This window comes from Engraulis encrasicolus, chromosome 5, assembly GCF_034702125.1.
Source record: "Engraulis encrasicolus isolate BLACKSEA-1 chromosome 5, IST_EnEncr_1.0, whole genome shotgun sequence".
Taxonomy (NCBI): Eukaryota; Metazoa; Chordata; class Actinopteri; order Clupeiformes; family Engraulidae; genus Engraulis; species Engraulis encrasicolus.
The window spans coordinates 57423094-57443071 of record NC_085861.1 but is presented as its reverse complement, the minus strand read 5'-3'; the positions used below and the strand labels follow the sequence as shown (position 1 = coordinate 57443071).

The 19978-nt window shown below is 43.8% G+C and overlaps 1 protein-coding gene across 1 annotated transcript in view; it reads left to right on the top strand.

The window, feature by feature from the left end:
• tmem67 (transmembrane protein 67) overlaps positions 1-19978 on the top strand; it is a 58325-nt gene that overhangs the window by 29159 nt on the left and 9188 nt on the right. The window contains exons 11-18 of the mRNA XM_063199796.1: positions 6197-6262; positions 6877-7033; positions 9052-9175; positions 10182-10287; positions 12279-12335; positions 12528-12626; positions 14960-15058; positions 15793-15879. Coding sequence (XP_063055866.1) covers positions 6197-6262; positions 6877-7033; positions 9052-9175; positions 10182-10287; positions 12279-12335; positions 12528-12626; positions 14960-15058; positions 15793-15879 — 795 coding nt within the window. The remainder of the gene's footprint in view (positions 1-6196; positions 6263-6876; positions 7034-9051; positions 9176-10181; positions 10288-12278; positions 12336-12527; positions 12627-14959; positions 15059-15792; positions 15880-19978) is intronic.

Here is a 19978-nt window from a genome sequence, read left to right as displayed (position 1 = left end):
GTTGGTCGCAGAGGGGTGCTTCATACCTAAGGAGGAGAACTCTTCGGGGATCAAGCAGTTTCGCACCATCTCACTGCTCAATGTGGAAGCTAAGATCTTCCTGGGGATCCTGGCAAAGAGGTTGACCACCTTCATGCTGGAGAACGGGTACATGGACACTGCGGTACAAAAAGGTGGTGTAACACTTTAGAATAGTGGATGCAAAAAAGCATTATTAAGACTTAATAAATAATTAACTATTGATGAACAAAACATTAACAAACGTTTGTAAATGACTAGGAAATGTAAACAAATGCTTGTAAATGACTAGGAAATGCTATGTTAATATTTTACATTTATCAAACATTTACAAGTTGCTTGTAAATGAATAAAATACTCTGTTATAAGGTGTGTAAAATCTTGCAGATATTATTTGTAGATATTTTATAAAGCATTAATAAAGCTTAGTTAATAATAAAAACATTTGTTAATGTTTTATTCATCATTAGTTAATTATTTACTGAGTCTTTACTAAGGAACATTATTATAAAGTGTTACCAGGTGGTATTCCAGGGATATCTGGCTGCCTTGAACACACCAGCGTCATCTCCAAAATCATTGAGGATGCGAAGAAAAACCATGGCAATCTGGCAGTGCTGTGGCTTGATCTGTCAAACGCTTATGGAACAATACCCCACAAGCTAGTGGAGCTGACACTGAAGACATACCACATCCCAGAGCGTTTTCAGGAGCTTCTGCAGTACTACTTCGACAGATTCAACATGCGTTTCACCTGCGGAGAATTCACCACCAACTGGCAGAGACTGGAAGTGGGCATTGTCACGGGCTGCACAATTTCAGTGATCCTGTTTTCCGCAGCGATGAACCTTCTTGTCAAGTCAGCAGAGAAGTTGCGTCGAGGTGCAGTACTTGCAAGTGGAGTCCAGATGCTGCCCATTCGAGCGTTCATGGACGATCTCACCATCACAGCAAAGTCAGTGCCAGAAGGAAGATGGATTCTGGAGGACTTGGTTGAGATCACAAAATTGGGCAAGGATGGGGTTCAAACCGGCAAAATCCAGAAGCCTGGTACTGAAGAAAGGACGCGTCCAGGATCAGTTCCGCTTCAAAATCGGAGAGAACACCATCCCAGCTGTCCAAGAAAAGCATGTGAAGTGCTTGGGGAAGTGGTACCGGGCAGACCTCAATGACAGACAGAGTGTGAAGGAGATGCTTAGCCAAGCAGAAACTTGGATGACATCTCTGGAGAAGAGCGGCCTCCCAGGCAAATATAAAGCCTGGGGCTACCAACATGGGGTTCTCCCCAGACTGCTCTGGCCGCTCCTGGTCTATGAGGTACCTGTTTCCACGGTTGAGGCACTGGAGAGGAAGCTGAGCACCTACCTGAGGAGGTGGCTGGGCGTCCCAAAAAGCTTTTGCTCCATTGGCCTGTACAGCACAGGCAGCAAGCTACAACTGCCAATAACATCTGTGGTGGAAGAGTACAAGGCGACAAAAAACACGCCAGGCCATGATGCTGCGAGACAGTGAAGACGAGAGAGTACGTCAGGCAAACATCGTCATCAGGACAGGCCGAAAGTGGTCAGCCAGCAGAGCCCTAAAGGAGGCAGAGGACAGACTGCATCATGCAGACATCGTCGGGTCAGTAGCCCAGGGAAGGCTTGGCTTGGGTTGCTCCACCAGAACAAGCTGGAAGAAAGCGGACCCAAAGGAGAGGCGAGGCTTGGTGCAGAAAGAGGTCCGAAGGGCGGAGGAAGAAAGCCGGCATGTCAAGGCTGTAGCCATGAACAAACAAGGCAGCTGGACTAAATGGGAGAGTGCGAGAGAGAGAGCGCTAACTTGGCAGGACATTTGGAGCATGGAAGGTCACCGCATCAAGTTCCTGTTGTGCTCTGTATATGACGTCCTACCTACTCCCTCAAACCTTCACACCTGGGGAATGGTCGAGAGCCCAAGCTGCAAGCTCTGCGGAAGGACGGCTAACCTTGAGCACGTCCTCTCTTCATGTCACTCAAGCTTAGCAGATGGCAAGTTCCGGTGGCGACATGACCAGATCCTTGCGCAATTGGCGGATGGCATTGACCAGGCAAGGAAGAGGACAAAGCAGCTTTCCAAAGGGCCTCGCTTCATACATTTCACCAGGGCAGGAGAAAGCGGAGCAGCAGGAGGGAGGAGCAAGGGTGTCCTGGCCACAGCAAATGACTGGGAGATGCGGGCAGACCTGAAGAAGCAGCTCAAATTCCCAGAGGAGATAGCCCACACTAGCCTGAGACCAGACATTGTTCTGTGGTCTAAAGGTACCAAACAGGTGGTGCTCATCGAGCTGACTATCCCCTGGGAAGAGAGGATGGAAGAGGCATATGAGCGTAAGCTCAATAAATACCAAGCCCTTATCCTGGAGAGCCAGCAAAACGGATGGAAGGCCTGGAATCTCCCGGTGGAGGTGGGCTGCAGAGGCTTTGCCGGACGTTCGCTTTGGAGAGCCCTGGGGATGCTGGGAATTGAAGGGCTGTCCAGGAAGCGCCTTGTAGCCAGCGCCACCAAGCAGGCAGAAGAGGCATCTCGCTGGATTTGGATGCAGAGGGAGGTGCGGTGGCAGAGCCGAAGCAATGAGGGAATGAAGGACTGAAGACGGAGTTGGGTGGCATTTAGCGGGGGTGGGTCCAGGACGCTGGATCTGCTGTTGAGCCCCCTTTAGGTGTCATGGGCTTAAATCAACGAAACGCCAGTGAGGGGGGGTGCCCATTTGATAACCTGCTGAAGCCACCCAACTCCGATCCCAGTAACAGAAACCTTGTAGTGCCTTGAGGGAAGGAGACAGAGAGAGAGCGATGCCACTGGCTCACAGATGGTGCAGGGGCAAGTACCTGTAAAGGTGAGCCAGTTGCGATATCCCTTATCGTATTTTGCATATAGATTTAATGTTTCATTTCCATTGCCGTAGAGTCTGTGAAGCTTAAAAAACAACCGACACGTCTTTACTCTTTGTATTGAAGGCAGTTTGAGCGTGGAATGACATCGCGCAGACCATGCTTCAAAACAGGGCATAAACCAAAATTAACTGCATCATGGCTGCGACAAGCCCACTCTGTGGCACAAGTAGGAAGCATAACCCGCCCTTAAGGGCTCCAACAATCACACTCCCTGCAGGGGATCTGCTCCTTCAAAGAATCACCATTTGGGTAGACTAAAGCTAGATTTATGCTTAGGACGCATAGAATCTGCGTCCGTCCGTTTTCTGTCTATGCGAGTCCACGCCCCCCTCACAGGGGCTCTGCGCCCGTCGTCGAGCGCCTCGAAAAAATTCTAACTATCCGTCGGACGGACGCGGAGTACGCAGACAAAAAGGCACTATGATTGGTCGTCTCGCTACTTCCTTGTTCTGTTCTTGTGGCAGCGCAATGCCAGTAGTTTGCCAGAGCAGATCTGTATTCTGTTAAAAACTTTATTAATGCCTTGTGTGTAAATGTGTGTAAATACACGAGGCTACAAGCTAAGTAACAAACAATGCATCAGTTGAACACTCGTGGCACAATGCCTGCGGTTTTACTACCGTTCCTCCACAGAATGTAAACACACATCGGCAGAATCAACTGTCTTTACATGCTTGCATTTTCTGCTCGTGAAAACAGACTGGGTATGTCAAATAATGATACCAGTGCATTGCCTTTGCAATTTGTGTGAAAATACCGAGCTAACCGGAATAGAAAGCAACATTGCTTAATAATGACCGCAGTGTTTACAATGTAGTGAAAGTATCCTAATCGCGCAATTTCAAATGTGGCTCGCGACGAGACCTCGGACCTCGCAGAACTCGCAGATGCATGAATACAATGTTGGTTCGTGGCCACTCCCACGCGAGTTTTGACGAGCGCAGTTGCAGAAGTCTAATCTGACCTAAACTGCTGTGCGCTTTTGTGTAAACTGGGCTCTTGTGGGAAAGGATGGACAAAAGCCATCACGCTGTGTATAGTGTCCCGTGCCTCCCTGATGGTGCCCTTACCTGGGAAATCCCATGCTGCTTTGCGCAATCGTTAAGATCTGAAAGACATCTACTCACTTGGTTGTCTTACTTGTGAGATCGTCTGGTGATAACCAGGATACCCTCACATGTATTTTAATTGCATTTGGGAAAGGACATGAGAGCTCTGCGACAAGCTACAGTATATGCTTGCTTCTTAACAAACTACATGGCAATTCCATAGCATAAAGTAACTGGAATAAACCAGTTAGTGGATAAAGTCAAAAATATTTTCTCCCTTACTTATTTCATAGCTTTTATTGCATCTCTGTCGACCTGAATCATTTCAGACTAAGGAAATTGAAATGGTAGATAGAGATAACTCCCAAATCAACACAAACACATGTTTTAAATTGCCTAATAAATTGTTGTACTACCCCCAGCAGTAACAATTTTATTCAGGTGTTAACAAGAACTGGCAAACACATCTATTCCATCTTTCACATTGATGTGGAGGATTTTTTGCCAACTGTTCTTTGCTTAATTGTTTTAAAATCAGCTATAATGGAATATGAAAATCAGCTATATGGTGTAATGAATGGGTTTAAACCGATAGCTGGACATGGTCCTCCAGGATTTGTTTGTAAAAAGCAGAATTCATGCTTATATTTCAATGACCATGTCCAGAGGCAGCAACTCCAGTTCATTTCATACCAGATGTTACAGGAGGCTCTCCTTTCAAAAGCTTCAGCATTTGTTTCATCTGTACACAGAATATTTTCTCAGAAGCTTTTTATGCACGGTCAGTATGTTTTTCAGCAAATTGGACACAGACCTTGATGCTCTTTTAATCAGAGGTGGCTTTGGCCTTGGAACTCTGACTTTCATGTAATGTTTGCTTAGTCTATTTATTATGCTTTATTAACACCTCCAGTTGGTTAAATATTGTTTTGTGATCTTTCTGAATTCTTGGATCCACCGTCACTGTCTTCTTGGGGTCATTTTAGCATGACAGCCACTCAGAAATATATAAATAGGTGGCAGATCTGTTTAAGCCAGGGCTGCATTCCAATTTGCGACCTTGCGTCCTCCACTTGTGCTTGTGGCCTCACGTTTTGCTGATGCCCTGCCTCCGTGGAGAAAACAAATAAGTTTCCCCGCTGTCAGACTAGCCAAAACAATTTTTGGGGCACTATTCTTTATTCACCATCCAGTTTGCAAACGAGAAAATGACTTTACAATTGAGCTTTTGCAAGGTATTGAAATACAATGCTGTTTTCAGTCATGTCATCATGACATATTACTTCCTGGTACGAGGCCACAAGCACCATTGGAGGACGCAAGGTCGCATATTGGAACGCACAACCTATCATCATTCACTGTTGGTTCACGGCTGTAAGGGGCCATATGCATTGTCCAGTCCGGACCAGAAGCCTTCCTGTAGCATCATATTTGGTCACACAGCAAAATATATTTTCACCTGGTGCTCTTTCCTAAAGGGCCGTACACACACGTCGCTGCTAGTTACTCGCTCAGCGAATGAACTCAATAGAATGTCAATGTGTCCGAGCGAGACTCGCAGGCGAGTAGGCGAGTACTGTACAAGCGATGCGATGTGGGCGGATTCCGAGTTGAAAATATTTTATCTTCGAGCGAGGCGAGTAAGCGAGTAACCAATTGGAATGCAGAGTTCGGTACTTCTCGGCTGTCCATTGGCAGTTAAATCCGCGGGAACTTTCAGCGAACGTTCCATGAAAGAGTAGCGAGTAGGCGAGCAAGCGAAAAGCTAGCTTTGTGTGTGTACGCCGCTTAAGGCCTTGCAGCCCTCAGCTTCCGGCTTCGACCTGACTTGAAAAAGAGGTGATTAGATAGAAAACCTCCAAACACTCCCTCTCTTGTGCTCTAATACTGTATGCTTTTATTTAGAATCAGAACATGACCTATCCTATATTAATACATGATTAGTTTAAAACATCAAGACATGATTGGCTTCTGATCATAGTATAAATAAATGATTAGTTTGAATTCTGAGGTGAGAACACGATCACTTGTTACCAATCCATCTGATCTGATATATGAAACCATCAGACTATGGGCTCAGATAACGCTTTTTTCTTTTTCTTTTTTCCCCCGGCACAGTTCCTTAATAGTACAGCAAGGGCCCTGGCATTCTAAATGGTATTAACCTGAGCCGTCCACCCCTACACATCATTTTTCTCTCCCTGTATCCTGCAGCTCTGTCCAGACACTGTCGCCAGGCAACAAGCAGCCTACACCTTTGGGACAGCCTACAAGCAAAGTGTGAGTCTTGACGCCACACCTATGCATACAGTACAGTAGCTTTATTGCAGTCTCATCTTCCAATGAAGTGATTAGATGACTTAGATTAGTAGGTAAGATTTGATTACCGTACATGACTTAGATAAGATTTAAATGTATTGTCATTACATGTGTAAATAGTACTGGAATGGAGTTGGTTACACTTTGGCTTGACGCGGGCGTCATACAGTGTCATAACAGTGTTGTGACGCATGAACACATATAGAATTATATGCTTAACAAAAAATAACAATTTTGTGTTCATGCACAGTTTTGATGCCCTCCACCAGAATCTACAATGTACTGTAAATAGCCTATACAGTATGTGTTGGTTGGTACACAGTTTGAAATACAGTGTGTACAGAGAAATTCAGGTATCCACAGACGAAAAGCAGTTATTTGCAGCTTGTGCAAGTATTGCATGGAATTTGTATAGATAAATTATGGTGAGCAATATTTATGTGCAGATTCTGTAGAAATATGTTTTGGAAACAGAAATACACAGCAAGGACAATAAGTGTGTGTGTGCGTGTGCGTGCGTGCGTGCGTGCGTGCGTGCGTGCGCACATGTGTGTGTGTGTTTGCACCCACATCAGTGTGTGTTCTCTGTGTCGGAGCTGCTGGCCCGATTCCCGGAGCCTCTGTTCTACGACGTCTTCCTGGTGCTGAAGTCCTCTCGGGGGGACCAACGTCTCGTGGCCCTGCCCATACGAAACCTCAACCTGCAGTTGAACGGACAGTTTGTCAATCAAGGTGAGAGAGGGTTAGATGGTTTAATGGTATGTGGCACATTCCACTCCAAGTGTGGTCACATGACGCTATTCTTGGTTATGGTAGGCTACTACGGCTACTATGGTCATGTTTGTAAATTTGTCGAACTCTGCCTATACCAAAACCTATTCCTAACCCTAACCCTAACCTGTCCGTGAATAATGTGTGTCCACCAACCTAAGACATAGCCTTCCTTTGGCATGCCACTTGCGCATGCTACATGCCAGTAAATCTAACCCCTACTGATCAAGGTAACACTGTTCCCTCTGTTCTATTGACATATATGCAGTTTGTTTTTTGTTCTTTAAAGGACCAGTTCAGTCAATTTCAACATGCAGTTGTAATGCTCACACTACCCTTGACTTGTCAGTACCTGAGGTTTTTTTTTTCCTGCTTCATCCTTTTCCTAGATCTTGGTCATTGTAATGGGGGCAGCGCTTTGTTTACATTTCAAAAAAACATTTTTATTTATTCCCAAAAACATCCGAAAGGTTTTACAACATCAGCAGACAACTAACAAACAGTGGTACCTTTTGTGAAAATATTTGGAGTAGGCCAATGTTAAAAAAAATGTAAACAAACGCTGCCCCCATTAGAATAGCTCATATCTCTGAAAGGGCTTAGCTGAAAAATGTGGCATCACCGGGTACTGACAAGTCAAGGGTAACGTGAGCAATACAACAACACATTGAAATTGGCAGGAGTTGCCCTTTAAGTTCTTTTTCTTTTCTTTTTATTCATTCAATGGTATGATGACGTTAAGACCTTGCGGTCCTCTTCAGATTCACTAACAAACAAAGGCCTGACACATTATCTACAACAGCTTGGTACCTGTCAAATTCTTAAAGTAGACACTTACAAAAAAATACAAAAAAATCATTTTGTGTAAAAAAAATCTGGGGTGTGCGCGTGGACCCCCCTTTCCAACCCTACTATAAATGGTCTGCTCCCTCTGCTGGTCTTATATAGCTGTGCATGTCTTAGGTCATCAGAGTCTCCTCTACTGGTTGCAGTGTTGCCAGATGTACGATAATTATCGTATTCGTACAGTATTTCTTTCCATTTTGTCCTCTGTGCGATAAAAAAAATGATGCACAGTAATTTCAGAGCTGTCATTCAGCTCATTTACCTAGATTTCTTGAAACAACAATTTGGGTCATGTGCAATAATTCCTCCCAAAAAGCCCCCCAAAAATGATAATTTTGAGGTTTTGGTACATTAATTCAGCATTTTCCATCTGGCAACACTGACTGGTTGCGCCAAGGGTCAAATTCAGACGGGGTAAAATGACCTTTAGTCATTGCGTTGCCAAATGCAGGAATCAGCCTCTGTCCAAACTAGAACTACCCCAACAGTATCTTGTGCCTCAACAGTATCTTGCTTTAAAAAGAAAGTGCCTTTGGTGATCGTTTTTTGCTATCTATTATACAATACAATACTCTTTTCCTCTCTCTTCTCTTTCACTTTCTTTAGTCTTTAGTGCTTTGTATGACAGTTATGTATGATAATGTGCTATATAAATAATATTGATTGGTTGATGGATTGATTTCCTTTGGTATATTTCTCCTCTCCCTTGCTCAAGAGTTTTACTGGTTACAAATAGGGTTGCCAATTTCTCTAATTATAAGCGTCTTTGGGCTTCTTTTTTCTGAGCAGTTACTTTAAATTTTGTGTGGCCGGGGGTTGCGTTTTTGTGGGCTTCTTTTTCGTTTACCCTGCCAACCGTTTTGATGTTGTTGGTCTTGCTATTGTTATTGCTCATACCATGCTGCATCACAGGTTTCCACACAAACCATTGGGCCCCTTATTTAAAAACTTTGTCTTGTTTCCTTGGGTGACCCATATTAACACTTTCTAATATCTGTCTTGGGCATTTGTACCTAACTGTACTGCCATATTCTGAAGCACGTCTAAAGCAGTAGTAGTGTGCAATAAAATAAATCTCTTACTGTTATTATGTGTAATTCAATTGATTAATTCTTGCTGTATGCGTGCTCTAGGCTCCAATATGAATAACTGGTACCTGACGCGCAGACTAATGATGGTGGACACTCTGAGTGGCAGAGAGAAGAGCTTGAGTGCCACACCCAGAGTCATACGCGTGGCCACCAACATCAAGATCGGGTGAGTCTCTAAAGATTGTCATTCTCCCTGGTCATGTTATGCCAAGGACGAGGAACCTTTTTCATTTGAAGGGCCACTCTAAAAAAATAAATTTCATTTTTTTTAAGTATATTTTTTATTCAAGAAAGCACAAAGTAATATGCATTTAGATACAATATCTTGAATTGGATGTTTTCTTTTTTAACAAACAAACCCCACCCACCCACAACACCCATATACTGCTGTGAAAGGGCCACTCTAAGTTTTAAAAAGTCCTTCAAGGGCCATACTATGAGCACAAAGCAGGATTTCCCCCTGCACTTTAGGCCGAGTATATTAAAGGTGACCACCTTTACTACAGACCCCACTTTCACTAGGTCCTCTGAAAATATAACTTATTGTATTGCAAATGTAATTTCTAAGATTGGTTTACAAAATGTGTCATATTTCATGTGAAGTGAATTGAAAGCCGAACTGGGAAACTCCAACTCCCATTGTCATTGTGATTTTTTTTTTAATCGATTGACTGAAGTCGATTAATCGATTAATTGTTGACGTCCCTAGTTACCAGAAATCCTTTGTTCCCAATGTGGTTAAGATGATCAACAGAGTGGGATTTGTACCCAACATCTAGCCATCTTGCATGAAATGAAGCTTCTGTCAGTTTGTCTGTTTGTCTGTCTCTGTTTGTCAGCAGGATAACTCAAAAAGTTATGAACTGATTTTGATGAAATTTGTTACTGGAAATGACAGAAGGAACAAGTGGTAACATTTTGGTGGTGATCTGGATCACGATCAGGATCCAGGAATTAAAAAAAAAAACAATTGCAGGATACAGCGAATTTTGACATTCCAGTTTCTTAAAGAAGGCAGAAAGACTAAAAATAAAAATCATAGTCATAGTCATAGACATCGTCAAATGTTGTAACAAACAGCTTGCTTGGCGGGGGTCTGCACTCTCGGAGTGCATTTCTAGTTCATTCATTCATTCATTCATTCATTCATTCATGTGTGTTTTGTATTACAGGTTTCGGCTGGTGCCCCTGACCCAGCGTGGGCAGGTGTATCCCCCTCTCATCACCGTCTCCTACACAGACGTACTCGTCACAGACCCCCTCTCACAGACCATTTCTGTGAGTCTTTGAGTGTAAATGCGTATCTTATCTGTGTGCCGTTGCTATGTGTGTATAAGTGTGTTTGTTTGCTTTATCTATAATGAGTGGGCGCAGTTGTGGTGTAATGGTCTTGGGGCCCTCACCCTACACCTTCATCCACAACTTAAGTGCCCGTGAGCAAGGCACCTAGCACCAAATTGGTCCATAGCCTATAATCAATACCTTTACCAGGGGTATAAATTACCTTTTTTCATCACTAACCAATTTGGCTGGTACATAGATGTTCAATCTTACTAGCCAAACATATGCTCACTAATCAGTCAAAGTTGCCAGTAAGTTCTTTTCTACCAACCAAACTTAATTTCCCCCAGCATTTGGCCGGTTGGTGGGTGTTCATTTAGAGCCCTTCCTGTACCCAACAAATAGCGAACAGTCCTTTTTGGATAAAAAAGTAATCTGCTTGTATTGAAATACATGATCTATAGATGTCTTCTTTTGTGTGCACGGAAGCAGTGTGTAGTTGTATGACTGTATTTGAGAATGGGCAGAGAAACCTGTAGATAAGATAAAGATAATAAGATAATGACACACTGTGATTGCACAGAGCATATCCTAATGCAAAGAAACCAAGAAAGACTTAAACATAGATCTAAATTTACTGGTGACTAATTCACAACCATCCAAACAAATACAGTGCTACTGCTAACATGCACACACACAGACACACACACACACACGCACGCACGCACGCACGCACGCACGCACGCACGCACGCACACACACACACACTTCATACTAAGATTTAATTGGCCAAGGAACCATTATTTTTGCAGCTATCAATTGGGGTATAAAGATGCTATGAAGATACAAAGATGTTAAAAGATACTAATGACCACTTCACACTGTGCTGCATACACAAAGCAAATCTCCTTTGGAGGCAGAATCCCAATGTTCACATAGTCTGTTGAACAGCTGTGTTGACTTATTTTGTGGCATAGATCTACATTGTCAGTTGACTAATTCACAACCATCCAAACACACACTCTCACACACACACACACACACACACACACACACACACACACACACACACACACACACACACACACACACACACACACACACACACACACACACACACACACCATACCTGTCAACCATCCCTAATTTCCTGGGAAACTCATTTCTCATTTCCCGCTCATTTCCCGCTTAGATTAGATACTTCCCCATTTGAAATTTTTCCCGGATATATCTCGATTTTTCATATTATTAAAAAGAAAGCACAGATGGTAATTATCCCCATGGTCCTGCCAGCTAGCCCAACGAGCCACACCCCCTCTTGAAGTGAGACTGAGAGGGTCTTGCTTATCAAGCTACCTGCCAGTAGATTTTATGCCAGATGCCACCAAGAATTGAAATTCCTTGAAAACACGAGCCATCACCCTCGAGCTCTGTAGGCGTGTGTGCGCGCCCACTCTTTGCCTCAGAAACCGTCAGTTCATACAACGCAAACGGCCTCGGAACAGCGATTCATGCGATTGACCTAATCACAACCCGCACCAGAGCAAAGTTTTGCACGAGCCCCAGACAACATCAGCGACAAATCAACAAGGAGAAAATGATGTTTCATTGTTTTTCACGCTGTGTGCTAATTTAAAACATGCGCTAGCTGGGGGATTTTAGACAGGACTGTCTTCGCACGCGGACTGTTGTGAAAAGCAGAACGCGCCGTCCGATCTGTCTCTGTTGTCCCGTTGACTGTCAGGATATGGCCTTTAGAAAATTTCCAGAATTTTGGCTTAAAATGTGGGAATTTTCCTGGATTTTGGTAACTGAAAGTTGACAGGTATGACATACGCGCACACACACACACACACACACACACACACACACACACACACACACACACACACACACACACACACACACACACACACACACACACACACACACACACACACACACACTTGACTTTTTGTATTGACCTTTTTGGTGGCTGGGACTTTCAGGTGTCGTTCTCCATGGGGTATGAAATGGATCAGAATGAAGCTCGAGTGAAGACTGATGTAAGTCACCGTGTGTGTGTGTGTGTGTGTGTGTGTGTGTGTGTGTGTGTGTGTGTGTGTGTGTGTGTGTGTGTGTGTGTGTGTGTGTGTGTGTGTGTGTGTGTGTGTGTGTGTGTGTGTGTAGACTGCTCTGGGGGTGTTGGGTGGTGTGACCCCTGTTCTCTTATATTGTCCGTGTGTGTGTGTGTGTAGATTGCTCTGGGGGTGCTGGGTGGTGTGGCAGTGATTTACTCGCTGGTGAAGACGGCAAGCTGGAAGAGGAGAATCGTGTCTCCTGTGATTGACCTGGAGGTGGGTCTCATGTGACTAGTTCAATTTTTTTATAATAAGTTATTATTTAATTAATATTTAATTATTTAATAATGAATACCGGTAATTTATTTTTTTAAAATATCTTTTGGGGGCCTTAAGCCTTTATTTTTGTGACAGGACAGTTAGAGGGTGACAGGAAGCGAGTGGGGAGAGAGATGCGACTGGGGCCGGACTCGGACCAGGGTCACCGGTGTAGCAAATCAGTGCCCAGCCGATAGAACCACGGCTGGGCCAATAAATAATACATTTCTCTATATCTTTTAAAACAGTGGTTCTCAACCTTGTTTGAACAAACACCTCCTTGTCCTCATCATAAACCTCCCAACGCCCCCTTGACCTCATCAGAAGCCTGTCAATGCCCCCCTAAGTATTAGAAAATTAAACGGACTAATGCCCCCCATGGCAATGGAGCACCCCCCTCTCAGCTGTATCATTCTCAACGCTGTAGAGCCCCCATTGAGAAACCCTGTTCTAAAAGATAATGACCCTCATTCATCAAAGCAGCGTACAACGAAAACCATGTGTACGTCGTGCATACATTCTTTTTCTATGACCGATTGATATTTATCAAATCTCATCGTAAACGCAGGAAAGATGAAAACCGTATGACTTCTTCAGACGGTGTACGCAGTTTTCAAGTTGGACTTGAGATGACCATGTTCACCAACTTGAGCAGTAGTTCTAGCGCAACAACTCATTATCATAAGTAAGCTATTTGGCCTAGATAATTACAAAATATTTGTAAATTGTATATTTGGGCTATAACCCAACTGCTGTTTGAATTGGTGAAGCCTTCCTGGGAGCGCTGCGTTAATTTGGCATACTAGGTCAACTCAACTGCAAGAGACCTCGGGTCATGAGAATCCCATGGTCTTGAGAACAGAGCATTGGGCCTACATGCAAATACACATGCTATCCACTTTCGGGTTTTGGTGTACTGTCCAATTGAAGGGATTACGAGTGCCTGTACCATCCATGAATGACTGACGTCCCTTCTTTTTAACAGCTGGGAGTTCAGGCGCACATCAAGCAATAGGCCTACATACAGTAATAATCTCCCGGTTGAGTTTCGCACACAACTACTATCCGAATATACAACTGACACGTGTGTGTCCGATAACACTTTATAGTCGTCCGTTTAGATGGCAAAAAGGCTATTCACTTGAAGGACTGGACAGCGCAGGAGACAAGCAAGGCACACATGAGCGCGAGAAGGATAGCGCACTTGGCATGCGAAACTCTACTTCTCCAACAAGTTAGCCTGATAAACCAGACTAAATGTGAGATTGGATGTTTACCAACACATGGTTTGCGCACTGTTTGTTTGCCAGTTTCATGTAGGACCCTTTTCTTGACCTTGTTTCAAATAAATGTTTATTATCATAATTTTAAAAATGGTTACCATTGTTTCTGCTGTAGTCCATCAAACATTTCATTAACCATCATTATTTGGAAATCAATCGACCCCTTCCATATTGACAACTGAAACACTGTTGAATACTGCTGTTGATTATTTCCACGTGTTATTTTGTTGTGTACCTCGTGTCAAGCCTAATTTCAAACTGCCAATCATCCAGAAACGTGGATGTCATAGCCTGTTTGCGTCTCTCCATGTTGCAAATTCAGGGGTGCGGTCTCCTTCCCGCCATTTTAGAGAAGGTGTGATTATTCTAATTACGATGGCTTTCAGACGTTGGATTTATCAACATCCGCTCGCTCTTACCATGGGATTGGAGTGGTACGGATGTTTTGTAAATCTCACGTGAGCCTTGTCGTACGACGATCTGCGCTCATTGGTTTCAACTGCGTTCGGTGGTTTCTATGCAAGTTTGATAAATGAGGGCCAATGTGCTCAAGTTTATGTTTTGGAATTTTAACCATTTTCTACAATAACAATATCACATCATTGACCAAACTATAAATGTTGGATATTTTGGTGTATTTGATATGCATTTGTTGCACATTTTATGATCTACTGTTTTTATTATTTTTATCTTGTGTGTTATTATTTATAGCTATTTATTAACTATGTATTATTATTCCCAATAACTATGTATTTATTTACAAATGTATTTATTTATAATCAACTATTTATAACTACACCTTGCTATTGTTTTTTACATTAGTGACAATGAGATGCTTACGGACTTCACTCTTTTGCTCCATGTACACTGCTGTCTTTCAGCTTCATTTATTGGTAGCAAAGCAATCAGGGATTGTTCTAGTAGGTCAACAAGTTTGAGCTTCAAAGGCGAGTAAGAGCTGAAATGATCCACTGAGGCGACATGTTCTTTACTTCCTATCTTGATCAGACCATTCTGAAGTTCCTGCTGTTCTACGCTGGGGATTTAGCCAATGTGTTTTTTATCATCACCGTGGGAACAGGACTCTATTGGCTTATCTTCTACAAGGTGTGTGTAGTGTGTGTGTGTGCGTGCCTGTCTGTGCTTGTGAATTTTCTTTGTGTGTGTATGTGCGTGTCCATGCAGGCATTCCTGTGAATTGGGTAAAAGGCCATGCATTGTATACTGTGGTGTCTTTGTTGTAGGGCTGCACAATTAATCGAAAATCATGATTTAATACTACAGTATTAGAAAGTCAGAGACACAGTTTTATTTGGTTCATCCTTTATGATTTTAGTTATTCATTGTTTAATAATCGTGAATAATAATCGTGATTTCGATTTTGACCCAAATCATTGTGATAATCTTTTTTTCCATAATTGTACAGCCCTGCTTTGTTGTTTACTAATGTCCCAATAAGAATCCCTTGTGACCATTTCTATACTTCTTTTTCCTCCTTTACTCTGTCCATGTTCCTTATTTTCCTCCTTGCTTATTTCCCCCTCTCTGCATGCGCTATCCAGACGCTGGAGGCAAGTTGATCCTTTCTTTCTTTCTTAGCTCTCACTGACTTTTCTTTGTTTGTTTCCGGTGCTTGGTTCTTTGGGCTGTTGCTGTCTCTCTTTATCTCCGCGTAAAAAAGGTCCTATAGCTGGTGTGTGTGTGTGTGTGTGTGTGTGTGTGTGTGTGTGTGTGTGTGTGTGTGTGTGTGTGTGTGTGTGTGTGTGTGTGTGTGTGTGCGTGTGCGTGTGCGTATGTGCATGTGTGGCTTTTCTGTGTGGCTTTTCTGTGTGTCTTTCCAGGCTCAGCAGTTTGTATCTGTGTTACTGCCACTGCCGGAACAGGAGGAGCGATTCAAGACGTACGTCAGCTGTGCCTTCGGTCTGAAGGTGAGAATTACACACACACACACACACACACACACACACACACACACACACACACACACACACACACACACACACACACACACACACACACAACACACACAAAGATCATGGATGCATCTCTGGTGGTGACACACACCAACACCCCACCCTTCACATTATTCATATTGACTTCCCTCATCACATCAGTCCATGACCCGCTGCCCAACACTGTCCCATAGAGAGTGTTCTTTGAATTCGAGCAGGAGAAAGGAAAACTAGTCGAAATAATGTCCCAAGTAAAATCCAGTAATTTATTGTCTCAAAAATATTGTCTCAGCAGTAGTTATCGATATTACTAGAACGGGGGTGAGAAACTTTTTTTCATATGAGGGGCCATTTCAAGTTATGTCCTCCAAGGGCTGTACTATGAACAAAAAACAGGATTTCCATCTTAATTAAAGGTTATAGAAAAATATTGTAACCTAACGTAACCAACAGGCCAACATTTCTTTACAATGGGCTAGGCCTACATACGTGTATAATGATCACTGCATCATAGTCATCTGAATTATGCCAAGTAGGCTATATTGCCCATCTTCATCAAGACCTGTTTTTTTTCTTAAGCGGTCCGCATTAAACTGGCTGGTGCACACGCACACTATCGTTGTTCATGTACCGAGAAGTTTGAGTTGCGGGCATGCAGCAAGGCCAAATATTCCCTTCAAAATGATATGCGCAAGATGTTATTTGAAAATGTACTGGCTGTCCTTTTTATGGACGTTTGTGCAAATTTTCATTGGTGGCTTGGTTTCTTATTGTTATGAAAACAGACGGCTTTGTATTCTAAATGGCCCGAGGTCATCCAATATCAGCAGAGAAAAGAGTGCCAAAGCTTAACCTAATTCGGCAACCATCCTTCACAACAATGCCACAATACTCAATAACAGAGACCAATAAATTGTCTTGTCCACATCAAATTAGTAATTTCCTCCATCATACATTGTGAACACTGCGTACACATGCCTATCCCTACTCTCTCGCGCAGATTTGCCTACATGGCTTGTTAGGGACTGCATCAAATCGACGTTGTTCATTTTCAGCACTTCAGTTGAACTTCACTTCATCATCCATGCATTGGGACTTTGCATAATCCCCACCCCCCAACAAAGTTGGCACTGTCCCCTAGACATTTTGCCATAGGAGTGGCTGGTGGGAGATTGGGGTGCACCCATTGAGACAAAAGCCAGTAGTTATGTTGGTCATGTACCCATTGTTGGAGGTGAGAGTATTTTGAAGTGGCCCCGGGGTCTTGGCAGGTCCCCATTTCCATGATTGCTCTGAAACAATAGGTTTAATTGTTCTTGAAGTACTGGGGCATTACCTAAAGTTGTCTACTGCCTGTAGACACAGCAATTGAGTTTAGTTAGGCACAGCTTATATTTACACAAATTCTGTCATACCCTGTAGTCAAATCATGTTTAAATCATCATTGCAATCTTGTGATTATGTGAATGTTATCAGAATGATTATCAGATTATCAACCATTATACAATAGTTAGATCCGGTCGAATTATTTCACAAATTCTGATTGGACAAGAGGCGTTCTACACGTCACTAGGAGTGAGGGTATCCTCCAACACTCTATGAATGACTCTTCACATCTAATAATCACTCCGCGACCAAAGATACAAAGTAACCGTTACACCAACATTCCATTCCATCATTCCACAAAATACATACATAAACAAGCGAGAAGTAATCGAGGAAGTTGACAGGTAGCCTAGAGAAGACAAAAACAAGAGCTATGGACGAGTTTATCATTAATTTTCGATCTGAAATATGAATCAGATGATGTGGAGAGGGAGGAAAGGGCAAACATGGAGGTTACGCCGAACATCGCAACAAGAGCTGTCAAATTAACCCAGCAAGAATTGGACTCCATAGAAAAGAGCCGACACGAAGGGAATACCTTTAAACAAACTTTGTGGGCAGTGAAGTGCTTTAAGAGTTGGCTGCAAGAGCGCAAGTATACAGCGGATCTCAAAACGATAGCAAAGGCTGAATTAGGCCATATGCTTAGAGAATTTTATGGTTCGATAAGAACAGTGAAAGGGGAAATGTATGGCATTAGCAGCTATGCTGGGCTGCGGGCAGGGCTCAATCGCCATCTCAACGAGCCTCCCCTTAGCCGCAATATTAATATAATGCTGGACACTGAGTTCGCAGCGGCTAATAATGTGTTCAAAGGTGTCCTCAAACAAATCAGGAGAGCTGGAAGAGACAAAACGACACATCACCCACCCATCTCAAATGAAGACCTTCTCATACTGAAAACCAGCACAGCCCTGCAGCCAAGCAACCCTAAAAGTTTATTACAGAAGGTGTGGTTTGATATCCAGCTACATTTCGGGCGAAGAGGCTGCGAGGGCAATAGGCAGCTGAAACCTGACTCATTTACGCTGGCAAGAGACGAAAATGGCTGCCAGTACTACACCATGACGTTTAATGAAGAAACGAAAAATCACAAAAATCCGATGGAGAGGACCAGAGAGAACAACAGAGGAGCAATGTATGAGGAGCCCGGTAATCCCCTCTGTCCAGTGGCCTCCCTCACGAAATAGCTACCTGCAGAAGATCCCGGCAGATGGGAAAGCGCTTTACCTTCATCCTAGGCGGCATGTATCTCCCACAGACGATGTTTGGTACACCACTGTCCCAGTTGGGATAAATCAACTGAGCCAGATGCTCCCACGTTTGAGTTTGGATGCCGGGACGAAGGTGCGCTACACCAACCACAGCTTAAGAGCCACGGCCATCCAGAAGCTGTCAGACGCAGGACTCGCGGCAAGAGAGATCATGGCAGTGAGTGGGCATAGGTAAGCGCAACATCATCTAGATTAGGCACCCATTACACACAGTTAAGCTTAAGTAATTTTGTTTGTTTGTTTAATGTCTTGCTATGGCATATGTTTTTTCTTGTAGGTCAGAGAGCTCTCTTGTGAGCTATTGGCGCCCCTCTATGGAGAGCAGGAAGCGGTGGAGCCATGTACTTGGAGACCATCACCGAACTGGAGACCATCAGCAAATAACGTCAGCAAAATTGGATCAGCAGCAGCTATCCACCTGTTTCACCCCACCACCTGTTTCAGACTGCCAGCCAGGGCCCTTTCTCAGCGGCTGCACAATTGCAGGGAACGTTCAGATCAACGTCTACAAATAGGCAGGCAGCGCCGTGGTGCGCGTTGCGCGTTGCGCGGCAACCAAAGACAATAACTGGAACTATTTTCCAGAGCGGCGGAACAAGCAGCCTGCGGCTTCGTGCCTGCGGCGAATCACACCCGTGAGGTTGTCCCAGAACAACCTCACTCCCACTCGTGTCATATTGCTTAAATACACTAATTGAATCTGTAGTTATCTAAAGCTAGTTACATTACACTTAGCTGACACTTTTTTTATCCAAAGCAACTTACAGTTATTTACAGGGTATTGGTTACAGTCTCTGGAGCAGTGTGGCATTACGTCCCTTGCTCAAAGGAACTTCAGCCATGGATAGAAGTGTAGGGAGGACGGGTAAGAGCTTCCGCACACCGGCTCCGACAAAGAGCTGAGCACTGCTGGGCAAAAGTTTGATTTCATTGTTTTCAATAGAACACACTGGCGCCGATGTCCGCAGACATTCGCCGATGTCGGATAGCAATTAGGCCGGCCGCACACTGGCTCCAACAGCACTGCGGCGCACTTTTGCTTCCGTCAGAATTCGGACCCCCAAACCCAATTTCACACGAACATTGCATTGATAGTCAATGGGCGGCACCGACAAAATAGAACTTGTCTCTAATTGCTATCCGACATCGGCGAATGTCCGCGGACATCGGCGCCAGTGTGCGTGGTTCTATTGAAAACAATGGAATCGAATTTTAGTTGAGCAGTGCTCAGCACTTTGTCGGAGCTGGTGTGCGGAAGCCCTTAGAGACGAGTTCTATTTTGTCGGCGCCGCCCATTGACTATCAATGCTATGTTCGTGTGAAATTTGGTTTGGGGGTCCGAATTATGTCGGAAGCAAAGTGCGCCTCAGTGCTGTCGTAGCCAATGTGCGGCCGGCCTAAGGGTTGGATTCGAA